The sequence below is a fragment of the Adiantum capillus-veneris genome, chromosome 27 (assembly GCF_014529385.1).
Source record: "Adiantum capillus-veneris isolate H3 chromosome 27, ASM1452938v2, whole genome shotgun sequence".
NCBI classification, from domain to species: Eukaryota; Viridiplantae; Streptophyta; class Polypodiopsida; order Polypodiales; family Pteridaceae; genus Adiantum; species Adiantum capillus-veneris.
The window spans coordinates 127,858,271-127,875,717 of NC_140957.1; the positions used below are offsets into that span (position 1 = coordinate 127,858,271).

A 17,447-nucleotide genomic window follows, 5' to 3' on the forward strand; every position below is an offset into this window, starting at 1 on the left:
ACGTCCACACACACACTCGTTCTCCCTCGGATCTCAGAGAGTCGCCCAAAATTGATAAGAATGAGAACTCTGCATAATCGACAGAGAAGCAGAAGGATTCAATTTTTTTCGGTGTGACCCTTTAAAACTTCTTTGTGTGCAAGGGGCTATTCCCGCCCAAGGTCCTCGACAACCCGATCATTTCCCGACTACAGCCTTGACCCGGCTTGGACCTAGGGTTCAGCAGAGCTACGAGGCTCGGAAGAATCAAGAGAGAGAGAGAGAGAGAGAGAGAGAGAGAGAGAGAGAGAGAGAGAGAGAGAGAGAGAGAGAGAGAGTGAGAGAGAGAGAGCTTGACACCGTGCTTGCGAGCCAGCACAAGCAACTGAGTTCGACAAACTTTGAGAGCAATCTTCACAGATCAAGAAAAATCTGCAATCGTTACCGATCCGACTCGGTATTGAACGCTCGAGCATTGGCGTTTTACAGCTATTCGGCTAGCCACTTCCGCCCGGCGGCGGAAGGCGACATCGACATCGACACCGCTCATGCGCACCGGCTCGACACTCCTCATTGCGGTGGATTTCCGACATCCGACCCACACTGGGCGCTTCCCCACACGAGCGTGTTCTCGCGATCGACGACCATGCTTGCGACATGCGCGGGTGAGGTACCTCTGTCATAGAGGAGTGACACCTGACATCGGCACCGAGCGCACCAATCGCCCTGTACGACACAGTTTTCGGATACGACACCTTTGGCGGCTATTCGACTAGCATATTTCTGCCCGGCGGCAGAAATCGGCACATAGCGACACCGACACGCAGGTTACAGGCTACAGGGGGGTTTTTTAGCCCATTCACTCACAGATTCTCCAGGTTACCAGACACAGTGCTTTCATAGGCGATTTGGCAGTCATTTTGACAGCAGATTCTCTGCGGACACATGCGTTGATAGATGCATTTTTTTGTGAGCACACCTAGTGCTACTGAGCTCTTTTGAGAGCAGATATCCCCGCAGGGATCATTTTCACTGCATGCAGCAGTTCTTGGCGCCTGTTTGAGCGCAATTTTACTCATGTACGTTGAGTTGCAGACACTGCCCACTGTACTACGTGTGGAGCCATTTTTGGCTATTTTGGCAGTTTTTCCCAGCCGTTTCTGAGACTCGGACCGGAAGAGCCCTTTCTGAGACTGTGGCTAGTCCATTTGTGTCTACATTAGCCTTTTGGAGGGTCGATAGCGTGAGGTTTTCTTTGAGCTGGGGTGTGCTCGAATGTTGAGACACTTTCGGTGATACAGGTAGCTGGAGTTCCCCTTTACGGTACCCTCTCCATAGGATATGTATCTGGACGGTTATTTATGCTTCTGACGCCGAGTTGGCACTCACATAGCAGTTGTTTTGTGCAACAGATACCCAGTTAGTGCAGTTGGCACATTTATATGCATTTTGAGTTGAGTTTTGACTCCTCATACAAAGGAAACTCTGCCGGATTTACTTCCCGCGAGTTGTGACTTCCATTGTTGGCACTTTCGAGTCTATTTCATTTGAGATTTTACTCCCGATACAAAGGTTACTCTGTCCAAATTTCTACAGCTTCTCGCCATAGTGTGGCACCTCTCAAACCCTCTTATCAGCGATGGCTTCTTCTTCAGAAAAGGAAGAGTATTTCATTCGGAAGTTCGATGGCAGCAACTTCACCATGTGGAAAGAGCGCATGAAAGATGTTTTGATAAACAAAGGACTCTCAGAACCGTTGAAAGAGCGCGCAGAGGATGATGATTATACACAAGCTCAATGGGAGCTTTTGGATGCAAAATCCATGGCTACGATACGTCTACATCTAGCCAAGTCAATCTTCTTCACTATCATAGGCAAGAAAACAACCAAGGAACTTTGGGATAGCTTATGTTCAGCATGGGAGAGAAAAAGTGCATCCAACAAAGTTTTTCTCATGAAAAATCTTATGAAGCTCAACATGAAAGAAGGTAGCACAGTTTCCAGTCATTTAAATGAGTTCAACTCCTTGTTCAGTCAGTTGACATCTCAGGGCTTTAAGGAGTTTGACGATGAACTCAAGTCTATCGTCTTATTATGCTCTCTACCCAGTTCATGGGATATCTTTTGCACAGCCATTAGCAATTCGGCTCCGAATGGCAATTTAGAATTCAATGTTGTCACAGATGCGTTGCTCACTGAAGAGATTCATCGTAAATCTCTCGATAATGCTAGTCATGGAGATGCATATATGGCTGGCAGTTCAACAAAGCCAAGAGGCCGTGACAGGCACAAATACAAAAGAAAAAGTAGAGACTGGAATCCTCGTAGTCCTAGCAAACACAGGAACCAAAGTAGAGACCGCAATGCCAAAAATGTCGAGTGTTACTATTGCCACAAGAAGGGTCATTACAAAAAGGATTGTCGCAGTTTCCTAAGAGATCAGAAAAACATGCAAAAGGATAATTCTGGCAAAGGAAAAAGTACAGTAAAGATTGAGGAGCTCAATATTGTTGAGTCTCCCATACCTACCACTGCAGTAGAGGATGCTCCTCCTCTAGTGATGCTCATTATGGCCACAGAGATTCATGCCGAGGTGACAACAGATGCCTCAGATGTTCTCATTTTCACTTCGGATCTCACCCCAGATGCTTTGGTTGCACAGGATGAGGGTTATGCACAAAATTGGATCCTTGATTCTGGTGCAAGTTTTCATGTCACACCGCATAGAGAGTGGTTTTCCTCTTATGCATCCATGCATGGAATAGTCAAGCTTGGTGATTCCTATGAGCTTGACATTATTGGCATTGGTGATGTGAAACTTCAGATGCATAATGGCACTACTTTTGTGCTGCAGAATGTCAGACATGTACCCAAGCTTACGAAAAGCTTGTTTTCTATAGGGCAATTGGATGATCTTGGCTACACTACAGTTTTTGGTAACCGTTCTTGGATGATCCGCAAGAACAACCTTATCATGATGAAAGGCAATAAAAACGGATCCATGTACTCTTTGTTTGTTTCAAGTGTCGACGAACACTCTATCTATGTTGCCGAGATGCCGTCTCCTGAGTTGTGGCATAGCCGGCTAGGGCATATTAGCCAAAAGGGAATGAAAACACTTCAGCGTTTTGGCTACTTACCCGTGTTAGATTACACGGACTTTCCATTGTGTGAGCATTGTCTGTATGGCAAACAGACTAGATTGACATCTTCGCCATTGAATAAGAAACTAGGCAAACCTCTAGACTTGGTACACAGTGATTTTTGTGGTCCAATGCCACATAAAACTCTAGGGGGGGCAAACTACTTTCTCACGTTCATAGATGATTCTACTAGAAAGGTGTGGGTGTATCTCCTTAAACGTAAGGAAGAAGTCTTTTCGACATTCCAAAAATTCCTCGCCATGGTTGAGAACCAATCAGGAACAAAGCTCAAAGCTTTTCGCACTGACGATGGTGGAGAATACGTCTCCACAGAGTTCAAGGATTTTTTCAATAAAAGAGGCATTCGGCGGCAGTTTACTGCTCCATACACACCTGCACAAAATGGGATAGCTGAAAGAATGAATCATACGATTCAAGAGCGAGTTGTCTCTATGATGTCTATGGCGAAGCTTACTCTAGAGTTTTGGGGGGAAGCTGTTCTGACAGCAGTGCACATCATCAACAGGTCACCTAGTTCTCCTTTGAATTTCAAAATTCCAGAGGAATTATGGACTGGCAAAAGGCCAAGCTATGAGCATTTACGTGTATTTGGATGCGAGGCATATGCACATGTGCCCAAAGAACTTCGTCGGAAGTTAGATCCTAGATCACACAAATGCATCTTTATTGGCTATGGTACAAACAGAGAGATGGGATATCGTCTCTGGCACCCAGAATCAAACAAAGTCATTCGTAGCTCGCATGTGATTTTCAATGAATAAAAAATGCACAAAAAGCCCATCAAAGATGTTGAGTACATACGTGTTCATTTTGAGGATGTAGCCTCCGAACCAACTCAGTTTAGTAGTGTTGCAACCACTCCTCAAGTGCAAGATACTACTATTGCTCCGGAGAGAGCGGAGTCCAGCAGTCAGGCACTGAGATGCTCTGAGAGAGTATCACGTGCGCCCCAGCGGTTTGAGCCGGGTATACACCACATTTTGGTCACTAACAGTGGAGAGCCAACCTGCTACAAAGAAGCTATACAAATGGAGGATAGTGTTAAGTGGGAGCAGGCTATGCAATCAGAATACAATTCGATTGTGGCTAATGAGACATGGGATTTGGTTGAATTACCAAAAGGCAAAAATGCTTTACCTTGCAAGTGGGCATACAAAAAGAAGTATACAGCGGAAGATCCCGAGCCTAGATACAAGGCTCGTCTAGTTGCCAAGGGTTTCAAGCAGCAAAAAGGTGTGGATTTTGATGAGATTTTCTCTCCAGTAGTCAAGATGACTACACTTCACACCGTGCTTGGCTTGGTTGCTATCCAGGACATGGAACTTTTCCAAATGGATGTGAACACAACATTTCTTCACGGGGATCTAGATGAAGACGTCTACATGAAACAACCAGAGGGATTCGTATGTAAAACCCAAAAACCAACGAGGACAGAATTGGTTTGTAGACTTAAAAAGGTACTCTATGGCCTCAAGAAAGGTTCAAGGCAATGGTATCAAAAAATTCGACAAATTCATGCAGTCTCAGGGTTACATTAGAAGTCAAGAGGATCACTGCTTATACACAAAAAGGTTGAACGATGGTTCTTTAATAATCTTGATCTTGTATGTAGATGATATGCTTATCGCAGGCAAATCAATTGATGAAATCAATCAGCTGAAAAAGATGCTAAGCACTCAGTTTTCCATGAAGGATTTGGGAGATGCCAATCACTTTCTTGGTATGCACATCAAGAGAGACAGGCAACGTGGAATTCTTGAATTATCTCAAGAAAAGTACATTCACAAAGTCTTGCAACGTTTTAGTATGCAGGGGGGGAAGTCATTGAGTACCCCAATGCAAGCATACTCCAAACTTAGCAAGGAAGACTCTCCCAAGAAAGTGGCTAAAAAAGAGGAAATGGCGAAAGTACCATATTCTTCAACACTTGGCAGTTTGATGTACGTTATGGTAGCCACAAGACCAGACATTGCACATGCGGTGGGAGTGGTTAGTAGGTACATGGAAAACCCTGGCAAGAAGCATTGGGAAGCAGTGAAGAAAATCCTCAGATATTTGAAAGGTGCAGCTAGCAAGTGTTTACGCTTTGGAAACAGTGATGCATCTATTGTAGGTTACACGGATGCAGATTATGCGGGTCGCGTGGATCGTAGAAGATCCACATCTGGCTATGTGTTCATGTTTGCTGGAGCAGCTATCTCTTTGAGATCGTGTCTCCAAGATTGCACGTCTTCATCTACCACTGAGGCAGAATATGTTGCTGCGTCTGACGCCAGCAAGGAAGCCATATGGTTGGCTCGTCTAGTGGGAGATTTGGGCATTCACAAGGTTCCAGTACTACATTGTGATAGTCAGAGTGCCATTGCTTTGGCAAAGAATCCAGTGTTTCACTCAAAGTCGAAACACATAGAGGTCAGATACCATGTCATACGAGATGCATTGGCTGGCAAGCGTATCGAGCTTGTCAAGGTTCACACTAATGACAACCCCGTAGATGCTCTCACAAAGAGCCTAGCCTCGGAGCGATTTACACATTGTATAGAACTTATGGGTGTAGGATGAAGCCTCGGTAATTCTTCATCAATTTTGTATAGACTAACTATACTAATGCCACTATTGGCCACCATGACCTTCAAGTGGGAGGTTGTTGGGGTGTAGGCCAGGTGGCCATGGGAAACCACCCTTGTACACTTGATTTTCCCTATTCAATATAGGGAGAGAAAGAGGAAGATTTGACTCTCCTCTTTCTTCTCCACTAACCCACACAGTGGTTGCCTGTGCATCTTCCCCTTCCCCATTTCTCTTCTTCCCCTCTCTTGCACACACTCGGTACACGCACATGCGTACTCATCATTGACATCCTGCCAATGCTTAGACCCTAGGATATGCATAAATCTGCTGACCTATGAGACTGCAAACTGAACATCTGGCCTCATGTTGCATACATAAACGAGGCATCCAACAACAATTTGGTAAAGAGTGACATTTGTAGGATCACCATCATCTGCAAGATCACTAGCATCATGAAGACCTGTGAGACGTGAATATCTGGCCTCGTGTTGCATACATAAATGAGGCATCCAACAACAGTTTGGTAAAGAGTGACATCTGCAGGATCACCAGCATCATGAAGACTCAATTTCAAACCTGTTTCCATGGGAGTGGAAATAGGTTTGCAATCCTCAAGTCCAAACTTACATAGCAATGTTTCTATGTAACTTTTCTAACACAAGGCAATACCACCATCACACTGCTTAAATTGTATATCCAAGTAATGATGCAACAACCCCAAATCTTTCATCTTGAAAGTAGCATCCAAATCAGCCTTAAATTTAGCAATATGTCTCATTTGGTTCAGTGATCAGCAAATCATCTACATAAAGAACCACAATGAGAAATACATCACCCTCACGCTTTACATACAATATGCTTTCTGTTGGACTGTTACAAAAGCCTTGTTTACCAAATGAGTGTTAGCCTTCTCATACCAAGCACAAGTAGATTGATTCAACCCATACAAAGCTTTGTTACATTTGCACACCTTGTCCTTTCTTGATAAAATTGTGAGGCTATGTTACATAAACTTCCTCAAATATGTCACCATTCAAGAAAACAATAACAATGTCTGATTGATGTATTATCCCAACCAAAATGAGTTTCCAATGCACATAGAAAATGCATATTAGTCATACAACAGGTGGGAGAAAAAATCTCTTAATAATCTATGCCTTTTTGCTATGCATAACCCTTTACAACAAGTGAAGCCTTACAACGATCAATCTCACCATCCGGCTTGCGTTTCAACTTGTAAATCCACTTTGTACCAATCACCTTTTTTCCAGGAGGCAAATCACATAAAGTCCATAGCATATGTTAATTGCATGGCAGTCATCCAACTTTTTGAATTTTGTGCTTCATCAAAAGATAGACGTTCCTCAACATCATGTAAGCTAGACACAGTGAAAGTACAACAAATTGATGCATAAGATCCATGCCAAGAGCCTAAACGAGTATGACTAAACAAAGGTGCATCCAATTTACTGTCACGCAATGTATGCACCAGCCATTTTGGCATTCCTCTAGCCTGCCCATTTTTAGCCCTTTCCTCATCAAGTACATCAAGTACATCTACATCAGTAATAGGCTGATTTGTAACATTTTCAGAAACCCCCCTAGGCTATACATTTGCCTCATTGGAATTTACATTCAAACTTCCACCACTAAAAAGAGGCAACAAAGTGTCATAAATATCCTATAAGCTAACATTACTCTCTCTAGTACATAACAGCAAGGACTAAACAGAATCTTTCACAAACACAACATCCCGTGAGACCAAAATACGCTTTGTTTGCGGATGATACAACCTGTAACCTTTGCTTTCAGCACTATAACCAACAAAAATACATTTGACAGCCTTATCATCCAATTTTCTGCGCTGTGTTTTGTGGCACCAAAGCATATGCCAAACAGTCAAAAACACGCATGTGCTCAATAGAAGGCTTTCTATGATGCCATGCTTCATATGGAGTAATACACTATAAAGCTTTTGTAAGACACCTATTTAGTACATAAGTGGCACACATGATGGCCTCAAGCCAAAAAGAATGCAGCAAAGCTTGACTTTTGACCATACATCATGCCATTTTTGTAACCTAATTTTTGTTCTCAGCAACACCATTTTGTTGAGGTGTATAAGGCACTGTAGATTGGTGTTTTATCCCATGACTAGCCAGAAATGCATTAAATTCATGAGACATATACTCCCCCCTCGATCGGAATGGAGGGTGCCCATAGTACATTTCGAGACATTTTCAACCATAGCCAAACCATAGCCAAAAATTGTCTAAAGCACATAAAATCTCTGGACTTCGATTTAAGCGGAAATAATCATGCATGCCAGGAGTAATCATCAATGAAAGTCACAAAGTAAAGGTAATTTCCCAAGGACGGAGTTTGCATGGGTCCACATCACTATGCACAAGCTGCAACCTACATGTGGCCCTAACTAAACCATCCTTTGGAAACTTAGAATGCTGCATCTTACCCAAAATATAGCCTTCACAAACATGTTTGACAGGTGCTTCAAGTGGTGAAAAAGAAGCAACCATATCAAATTTTTGCAAACCTAGAAAACTAGCAAAATTCTGATGCCCAAAACATGCATGCAAAAGTTTTGCATCTAAAATAGCCTTAGAATCCACAATTGCATTTGCAAAATTCTTCCCACTTTTCATACAAATTGAGCTTATACATCCCATGATATAATATACAAGATGCAACAATTTCATCACCAAAACTGAGATCATGTACTATACATCTGTCATCCACAAACTTGACTACAAGTCCAAGTCTAGCAAGTGTAGATATAGACAAAAGATTCTTCTTGATCCCAAGTACATAAAGTGCATCAACAAGTGTGAAAGAACTGCCATTTGCAGGAGTAAGAACAATCTTTCCAACTCCCTGAACCGGATAAGAGGCATTGTTGGCACAAGTGACTAAATTCCTATAAGGGACAGGCTCGAGAGACGTGAACAAATCACGATGTGAGGTAATGTGCTTTACAGCACCATTGTCAAAATACCACACATGTGAATCTGCAGCAATTGACATGCATGCATCATGGACAACAGGATTATAGGTACACTCTGCACTAAAATCCCATTCTGCATCAACATCAGCATCACAGTCTCCTTTCACAAAAGACTCAACAATAGCTGCATTTGTAGTGGATCCAGCATTTGCAGTGGAACCACCCTCTTTCTTCTTAGCCTCTTTGGCCTTCAACTTAGGACACTGCTTGATCAAGTGATCATTAGATTTACAATAATGGCAACGCATCTTCTTTTTACCCTTATCACCAGAATTTCCAGACGAATTGTTGCCAACAAAAGCATTAGGAACATGTGATTTTCCACTTGGAGAAGAGCCATAAGAAGTGGCCGCATTGCTGTTACCACCCTTTCTTTGAGCAACAATGAAAGCCTATTCAACTGCACGCTGTCTAGTCTTGTTTTTTTTGGAAAGTGGCTCTTGTAACAAGAATGTGCATACTACATCAAACTTGACAACTTCATGATTTCCTTGGGACATAAGTCTCCAAGTACTAGCAAAAGTCTGTAAGAATATGGCAAGGCATCAACTATCTAAAATGAATTCACGTGCAAAAATAAGTTGCTCATTGACATCCTTGACACCAACAAGTAAAGTGTCCATATCATCTTCCTCATGCATAATCTTTGATTCCAGCTCTTTACGTAGCAATGCAATTTTAGTCTCATTGTGACTTGCATAAAAACTAGCCAGAATATCGCAAGCCTGTTTGGCAGATTTCATTGAATAAATGTGGGGAGTAATAGTGCGCTTCACAGACAATGCAATCAATTCATGAGCATGTGCATCTTTTACATCCCAACAAGCTTGCTCAGTTGTAGGCAAAACAACTCTAACAGCATCAATCCCCGGGGGATTCACCACTTATAATAAGGACATGTCACCTGCGTGCACCAAATTCCCCTTTTTAACCCCTATATACGGGACCATCCTTTGTAAAATGCACCTTTTCTCCTCTTTATAACCCCCCTATTGTACACTCACGTGATACCATACGGTAAAACTTAGTGAATCCCCCGGGCATCAATCCTTGCAGCAAGACCTGCAACATCCTCAACATCGCCTATATCCTCACAACTAGAATGTACATCAATGCCCTGCACAATATTCCAGACGCCCTTCGACACAAGAACATGTTGCATCATATAAGACCACATAGGGTAATTGTCCCCATCCAATCGGTCCTCAGCAGCAAACATCTTGAACACATGTGGGTGGATGCATGAATAGGTGGCCCAGTTTTAACCGGTTGAAAGTTTCTTTTGGAGGCTTAAAATTTAGGGGGTATGAAACTGGTGTTATGGGCAAGAATTGTTTGAATTAAATAATTGTGTGGAGGATACAAAATTTTAAAAATTGTGTGGAGGATTCAAAAACACGTGTGGAGCCCACGTCAGGACGAATGTTCAGTCGAATGTTTTCATGACTGTACTTCTCCATATCTCTGTGCCTTTCTCCTTCTGCGCCTTTCTCAGCTCACTCTACAGCCCCCTGTGCACGCTTCTTATCCTTCGCTATGGATAGCAACCTAAGAAAGAGCCCAAGGAATGCAGCCCGACAAGTCTCCCCCACAAAGACCTGACATTCTCCCACGAAGGTATGTCACCTCTCTCTGTCTCTCTCTGTGTTGTGTACAGCGGACATGTATGTGTAGTAGAGTATTGAGGTGTGGATACATTGAGTAATGAATATGGATTATTCCTTTCAGTGACAAAAGTTACAGCCTCCTCCCAAAATTGGTCGCTTTGTTCACCCCAAGGATGTGGAGCTGCCATTAAAGGCATTCTGCACGACAAAGGAGGATTTTCACAGGGAATATGGGTTAAGTCTTGAGGGGAAAGATGTTAGGAAGTTGACAGATGCAGATGTGCCCATATCCGACTGGATGAAAGTTTTCACGTGTCTTCCAGTGAAGGAGAAAAAAGTGCCAATAAAAACAGCAAGTCCGGATCACTACAAGGCACTCTACCAGCTCTACAAGCAGGTGTACCAATCCAAACCACCAAACTATCTGCTGGGAGTCAAGTTTGCACGTGGATATGTTTACTTCATATGCACAGGTCCGGTAAAGTGGGTTGATTTTGCATCTGAGGTGGTGAAGAATGTGACCAATGAAGGTCACATTCCTATCTAAGTGACCTATGAAGGTCACTTAGATAGGAAAAGAGAACAATGGAAGTTAGAGACTTCCCAAGTATCCACAGGAACCCCAAGTGGCTTCTTAGTAAATACCCCATCTAGAAGTACACCAGCCGGAAGTGGGCTTTTTGTGACTACTCAATCTGCGTTTAGTGTTGAAGTATCCACTTCCTTGTAAGAACTTCTTGTTGAGGTTAGAAAATCTCATGACAATGTATCAGCCGAGTGTCAAAAGGCTAAGGATTCTGTGGTCAAATCTGTTTGCTGATGTGCACCGTTGCGAGGGTGCCCTTGACACCATCCGAATGCACTTCCTTGACGATGCCAATGTACCAACAGGCTTGCTTGACAACCTCCAAGAAAAATTTGACCAAGCAAAAGCCACCCTACAGCAGGCGCAGGTATGCTTTTAAGTCCATCTGATTGTAGTATAATACCTGCAAAGCACCATACGATATGATTTTCCATACCGGTAGGTTATATCATATTTGGTAAGGGTAGATGACAATACCAGTAGGATTATATCGAATTTGGTAAGGGTAGATGACAATACCGGTAGGATGTTAACATACCGGTAGGATTATATCCGACCGGTATGATTACATCTTACCGGTAGGATTATATCCTACCGGTATGATAACATCCTACCGGTATGGTTACATCCGACCGGTATGGTTAGATCCAACCGGTATGATAAAATCCAACCGGTTTTGATGTTATGCTTCCGGTATAATGTTATCCTATCGGTATGATGTTATACTATACAGTATAATAACATCATACTGGTGGGATAACATCATATCGGCAGGATGTAATCATACCAGTATGATAACATCATTATACCGATCTTCAAGCATTCATACTGATTTTATACATGTTTGACATTGTCTGATAACAGAGGTCTCTTGCCTACAGGAAGAGTTATCCAAATTCTTGGAGCGTGAGGAAACCTTTGGTCTCTGTGTCACGTTTGTGACAGACATGATTAGTCAACCAATGCTACCTGAAACCATAGTCTTTCCTGCACGAGTTTCAGCTCCTGGACATAGTGTTGTTCTCATTGATGTGTGCAATGCTTGTGGTGTAAAAATTCATGATCACAATCGCTCAAGCCATGTTGTTCTATTGCCTTGTTCACATGCATACCATGCATTCTGCTATGCTCACTTGGCTGAGAAAGGAAAGTGCATGCTTAAGGATTGCCCCGGAGTTATTTCTGCAGAAGACCAATCCCTTCTAAAGAAGAAGCCAGTTGAACCATGCCCAAAAATAGGTGAGAAAGTTGTTTCAATGGGTAATCAAGTGGTTGATTTTTGTCCTCTGATGTTTTTTCAGGTGGTTGATTTTTGTCTTCTCTGATGTTTTTTCAGAGTCAAGCTGCTTCAGAACTATTGCCGATAAAGACACGGGGAACGATGCAGTGACGCCTGCATACAAGACACCTATGGAGGTTTTGCTTGATGAAAGTGTCCCTGGTAATGCTGAGAAACCTGTTTCGGAAACAACAGAAGAAGAACAAAACTTTGAGGTAAAGGAGCAGAGTACGACTAGTGCTGAAGGGAAAACCCAGATTGAGGAAGACGATGTGTTTCTAGACACTGGCGTACGGATGACAAGATCAAAGACCTCGAGAAAACGAGGCCAATGTGGCAAGAGTAATTTTTTTCATTGATTAAGGCTCTAATAAGTGATCTTTTGCTGCACAGCTTTCTAAAGTTGATGGTTGTGTAGATGTCAGGATGGAGGGAAGTCCCGAGGAGACCCTTGCTCAGCATATAAGAAAGGCAAAAAGAAAAAAAAATCGAGAAGACTGGAGATGAGAAGCCTGAAATGGAGCAAAAAAGCAAGGAAGAGGAAGAGACCCAGGGGCAGTCAAAAGAGGATATGGACATAGAAGACACTAAGGAGATGCAGAATACCGACACAAGTTCTGGCCCTAGACCCAGAGCCTGCAAAAGATTATAGTTTGCCCCCCCTATGTTTCTTTTTATGTAACCACTTCTGAAATTAATATAACTTTCTTTCCCATTCGACGTCTCTTTCATCTTGTGCCTAATTTTTTAACATTGTGTATTTTTATTGTATGATTTCAATCTGTAGATATGTCCTAATTGCATATTTAAATTTGAGTCTTGTGTAATTTTTCATCTGCATATATGTTTTCATTTGAAGAATCGTGCCTTGCAGATAGGTTCAGGGCTGACAAGCAGAATGGCAGGGCTGACATTCGTGCAATATGGAATTACGTGTTGTCTTCTGCAGTGCTCGTGTTTCCTCTATGGTATAGACTAGTTAAAAGAATCCCACTGATATGGCCAAGGCCACCACCTCCGTTGAGCGTCCAGCGTAGGGTTCTCATTTTGGACCTTAATGGATTATTGCTCAAGAAAATTGATGGAAAATATGGTGAAGAATTGCCCTACTGAAATGCGGTATGTTGTTGAAGGGAATACACAGTTTTGGGTAAGGCCCGATGCAGAAGTGTTTCTGAATTTTTGTTTCAGATGGTTTGAAGTGTGGATATGGATCTGCTGCGAGTTTGAGAAGCTCAAACGCACGCTAGCGACAGTGTTCCCTGAACACCACAAAAGATTCAATAGAGTGGTAAGTCAGGCGCAGTGCACAAGGGCCCCTTTTAAATTGGGCGCGACAGATAAACCCGTGTTCCACAAGAATCTCAAAAATTTTCCTGACCTACCACCTAACACACTTATCTTTGATGATTCTGGATATAAGCTAATGTTTAATTCATTGGGCTCATTTCTTGTTTTTCCCAAGATAGAAAAGCAGTCTAAAGAAGTGCGCCTCTGTTTTCCGTCAACCACTGTCATAAATTGGCTGGCACACTGGTTGTACTCTAAGGACAGAATTGAGTATACAAAGAGGATTGTAATTTGTGCAGACAGACAACCTGACGACACCTATGTGCGTCGTTTTTATTGGAAATGGCGGATTGACTTTTTCAAAAAGAAAGGAACAGTTTTTTTTCATTAAAAAAAAGCTTCAAAGTCTATGAAGTGGGCGACTTTTGTCGATGTATTTTTTTGTCGATGGATGTAAATGGAGAATTACTCAGCCTTCTTGTCAATCAATGTAACAGAATTCATGTATAATACATTTACAAGCAAGTTGCACGGAAATACGTTGTATTACATTTTTGAAGTATCTCGTAAATAAAATGAGAGAGAGAGAGAGAGAGTCTGATACCAATATGATACCGGTATGATACTGGGCAATGATTGGTATGATACCGATATGATATTGAGAAGTGACACAGAGAGAGAGAGAGAGAGAGAGAGAGAGAGAGAGAGAGAGAGAGAGAGAGAGAGAGAGAGAGAGAGAGAGACAGACAGAGAGAGAGAGAGAGAGTCGGATACTGAGAAGTGACTGGTATGATACCAGTATGATACTGAGAAGTGACAGAGAGAGAGAGAGAGAGAGAGAGAGAGAGAGAGAGAGAGAGAGAGAGAGAGTCGGATACTGAGAAGTGACTGGTATGATACCGGTATGATACTAAGAAGTGATTGGTATGATACAGGTATGGTACTGAGAAGTGACACACACACACACACACACACACACACACACAGAGGGAGAGGGAGAGGGACTTGTATGATACCGATATGATACTGAGGAGTGACGAATGATACGGGTATGATATTGAGAAGTGACAAAGACAAAGAGAGACCTGTGGCAGCAAGAAAACACTTCAATGGTTGTATCCATGGCCCTATCTAGGTGGGGTGTTGTGTAAGTTGTCTCTATAGCAGAGAGAGAGAGAGAGAGAGAGAGAGAGAGAGAGAGAGAGAGAGAGAAAGCGAGAGAGGACTTGTATGATACCGGTATCATACTGAGGAGTGACTGGTTTGATACCGGTATGATACTAAGAAGTGACTGGTATGATACTGAGAAGTGACAAAGACACACACACACACACACACACACACACACACAGAATGTATGATATCGGTATGATACTGAGAAATGACTGGTATGATACCGATATCATACCGGTATGATATTGAGAAGTTACTGGTATGATATCGGTATGATACTGAGAAGTGACTGGTATGATACCGGTATGATACCGAGAAGTGACAAAAAGAGAGAGAGAGAGAGAGAGAGAGAGAGAGAGAGAGAGAGAGAGAGAGAGAGAGAGAGAGAGAGAGAGAGAGAGAGAGAGGGAGAGGGGGAGGGGCTTGTATGATACCGGTATGATACTGAGAAGTGACTGGTTTTCAAACACAGTTCAATTTACAGTTAAAGGTAGATATACACAAAATTATGCATTATGTATTTCTTAAGATGGTCATAGCTCAAAAGGCATACTATTGTAGATAGACTCACTGACATCAAGTGATATTGTATATAGTTTTGAGTTGTTGGGATGGGGTATCATGGGGATTTTGATTGCCCGAACAAGCTGTGAATATATGAACACCTCTGGCTTTTTGTCTAAAAGCTCGTAGGTCTGCTCATTTATCATACGATAGTAAAACCCTTTGATACCATAGGATCCTCGCCCAATGATATTGCCCCAGTCATCTTCAGCGTCTGAATGAAACTCTTGAATAGCTGCATTGCATTTCACTATATAGAGATCCACTTTTTCTTCATTGTCATTTGGTGCGGGAACAACAAAATTATCACCAACAATAAGAGCTTGACTGAGGGTGTCATAGTGTCCTTCGTACGCTGCATCCTCATTTATTTCGTCGTCATCGTCTTCCCCTTCTTCTATAGGCTCCAAAATAAGGTATGTCCAGAAAGGAACGTGTGACTTGCTCACACATCTCCTCCACTTTTCCTATTTACATGCACTACAGAAACAAGACAATGAACGTGTTCTCAAAGCAGTTGTATCATGCTCTGAATATGCAGAAACAGAGTGCATTGAGCGGGTATTTTTTACAACCTTCACATCCCAATTTTTTCCCCTTTCGACATCCCCCAATTCAATCACCCAAAAAATCATGCTTACATAACGGGCCTGGGATGCATAGGTGGCTGTACCACCATCTGACATGGTCCGTCTCAATAATTCCACAACATCTGCAACATAATCTATCTTTGGGCAGTTTGGCTGCAATTGGTATTGAGTTAAAGACCTTCTTATCACTGCTCCCGCACCGTCGTGTTCTCCCTTACCATGGCCGGATCCAAAAAAGTTCCAAGACATTTTTCATCCCGTAAAAACACTGTATCTGCATTTTATTCAATGGATAGAAGAAGATTAATATACTCTTGGCACAATAAAATTACCAAAAAAAACACGTATTATTATATTACTGATGTTAGACAAGCATTTTATTACAACTTTAATGCCAATATTATAGGTCTCTATATTAAAACCACCTTCACATAATGTTTGTAAGAACATGGTATACCTGGCAAGGAAATAGAATGGTCTTCTTGCTTTGAATTGTGAAGCTGCTCCATCAGACCATACCCAATGACGCCTTATGTTTAGACCAAATTGCTTTAGCCATTCCGCATGTTTCAGAAAACAGTGTTGAACAAAATGTGTGTCATGTTGCTTGTCATCTGAAATGAAGAAGTGAATTGTCTTGTGGATGTCACCTGCATAATATAAAAATCAGAAATTATTGAAGGCTTAATACAAAAGAAATAATACTGATCTAGGGTGATGTCATTACCTGTAATTCGGAAATATGTTATGTGCACAAAAATAGTTACTTGATTTGAATACCAGTGCATGGACTGAGAATCTCATTTTGTTCTTTGAAACTATAATTTTCAGCAAAGTCAACAACTGACACGACAAAATCTTCTAGAAAGCTTTGTATACATTCCTTATATTGTTCTGCTTGCCATCTATACACAAAATTATGAATTATGTATTTCTTAAGATGGTCTTTGAACATGACTGAGAGATCCTGGCATGATATTTCCTTATGCGACAAGACTTTCCTTTTCTTCTTCTGACCATCACGCGCAGTTCCTACTTCTAGGTCCTCAAAAATATTCACCACAATCTTTTTAGCAATAAATGCAGCCTCTGCAGCACAAAAATCTAACTTATCCAGGCCACACCTTTTACATTGACCACTCAAGCAGGCAAGGGCATGGAAGGTGGACGTATCTGATTTTGGACACAGTATATAGTCCAATAAGGCAAGGGCATGGAAGGTGGACGTATCTTATTTTGGACACAGTATAGAGTCCAATAAGGCTGTTACACTCTTGATAGAGTTTTTTGGTGCCTTGCATCCACCATTGTCTTTGCATATGTTGCATTGACATTGGCAAGATTTTCCATGCAGGCCGAATACAAAACTTCGTATGTGATTTATGGCATCCTTTAGGAAGGACATTTGAACATGTGAAATGCAGCAGCAAGTATATCGGTCTCTCAATTTCCGCACAAAATATGGCTTCATGTACTCAAACGCCCGCTGCCTTATTACAATTTCAGGGTATTGTTCTTTGAAGTTGAGAAAGAGCTCCACCTACAATGAAAGACATATATGGTTAAAGAACATTGAAGAAAACTGCATGTTTTTATTATCTTTGAAGAAAACTGTTACATTA

General features: G+C 42.0%; 1 protein-coding gene across 1 annotated transcript; it reads right to left on the bottom strand.

Annotated features, from left to right (window-relative positions):
• Nucleotides 1-11,281: 11,281 nt before the first annotated feature.
• On the bottom strand, nt 11,282-16,334 carry LOC147422738 (uncharacterized). The gene is made up of 4 exons (XM_086503086.1): nt 16,283-16,334; nt 16,044-16,099; nt 15,877-15,978; nt 11,282-11,332 (listed from the first exon to the last, which is right to left on the bottom strand). The coding sequence occupies exons 1-4, from the start codon at nt 16,332-16,334 to the stop codon at nt 11,282-11,284; spliced, it is 261 nt and encodes an 86-aa protein (XP_086359212.1).
• Between the last annotated feature and the right edge of the window lie 1,113 nt (nt 16,335-17,447).

What these genes read in the sequence shown, in the direction of transcription:
- LOC147422738 (XM_086503086.1), bottom strand. Translation starts at nt 16,334, where the DNA reads ATGGAGCAGCTTCACAATTCAAAGCAAGAAGACCATTCTATTTCCTTG. An exon ending in CTTTTTTGGATCCGGCCATG is followed by an intron (nt 15,979 to 16,043) that starts GTAAGGGAGAAC and finishes TACCAATTGCAG; the next exon opens with CCAAACTGCCCAAAGATAGA. An exon ending in ATGCATCCCAGGCCCGTTAT is followed by an intron (nt 11,333 to 15,876) that starts GTAAGCATGATT and finishes GGTGCTTTGCAG; the next exon opens with GTATTATACTACAATCAGAT.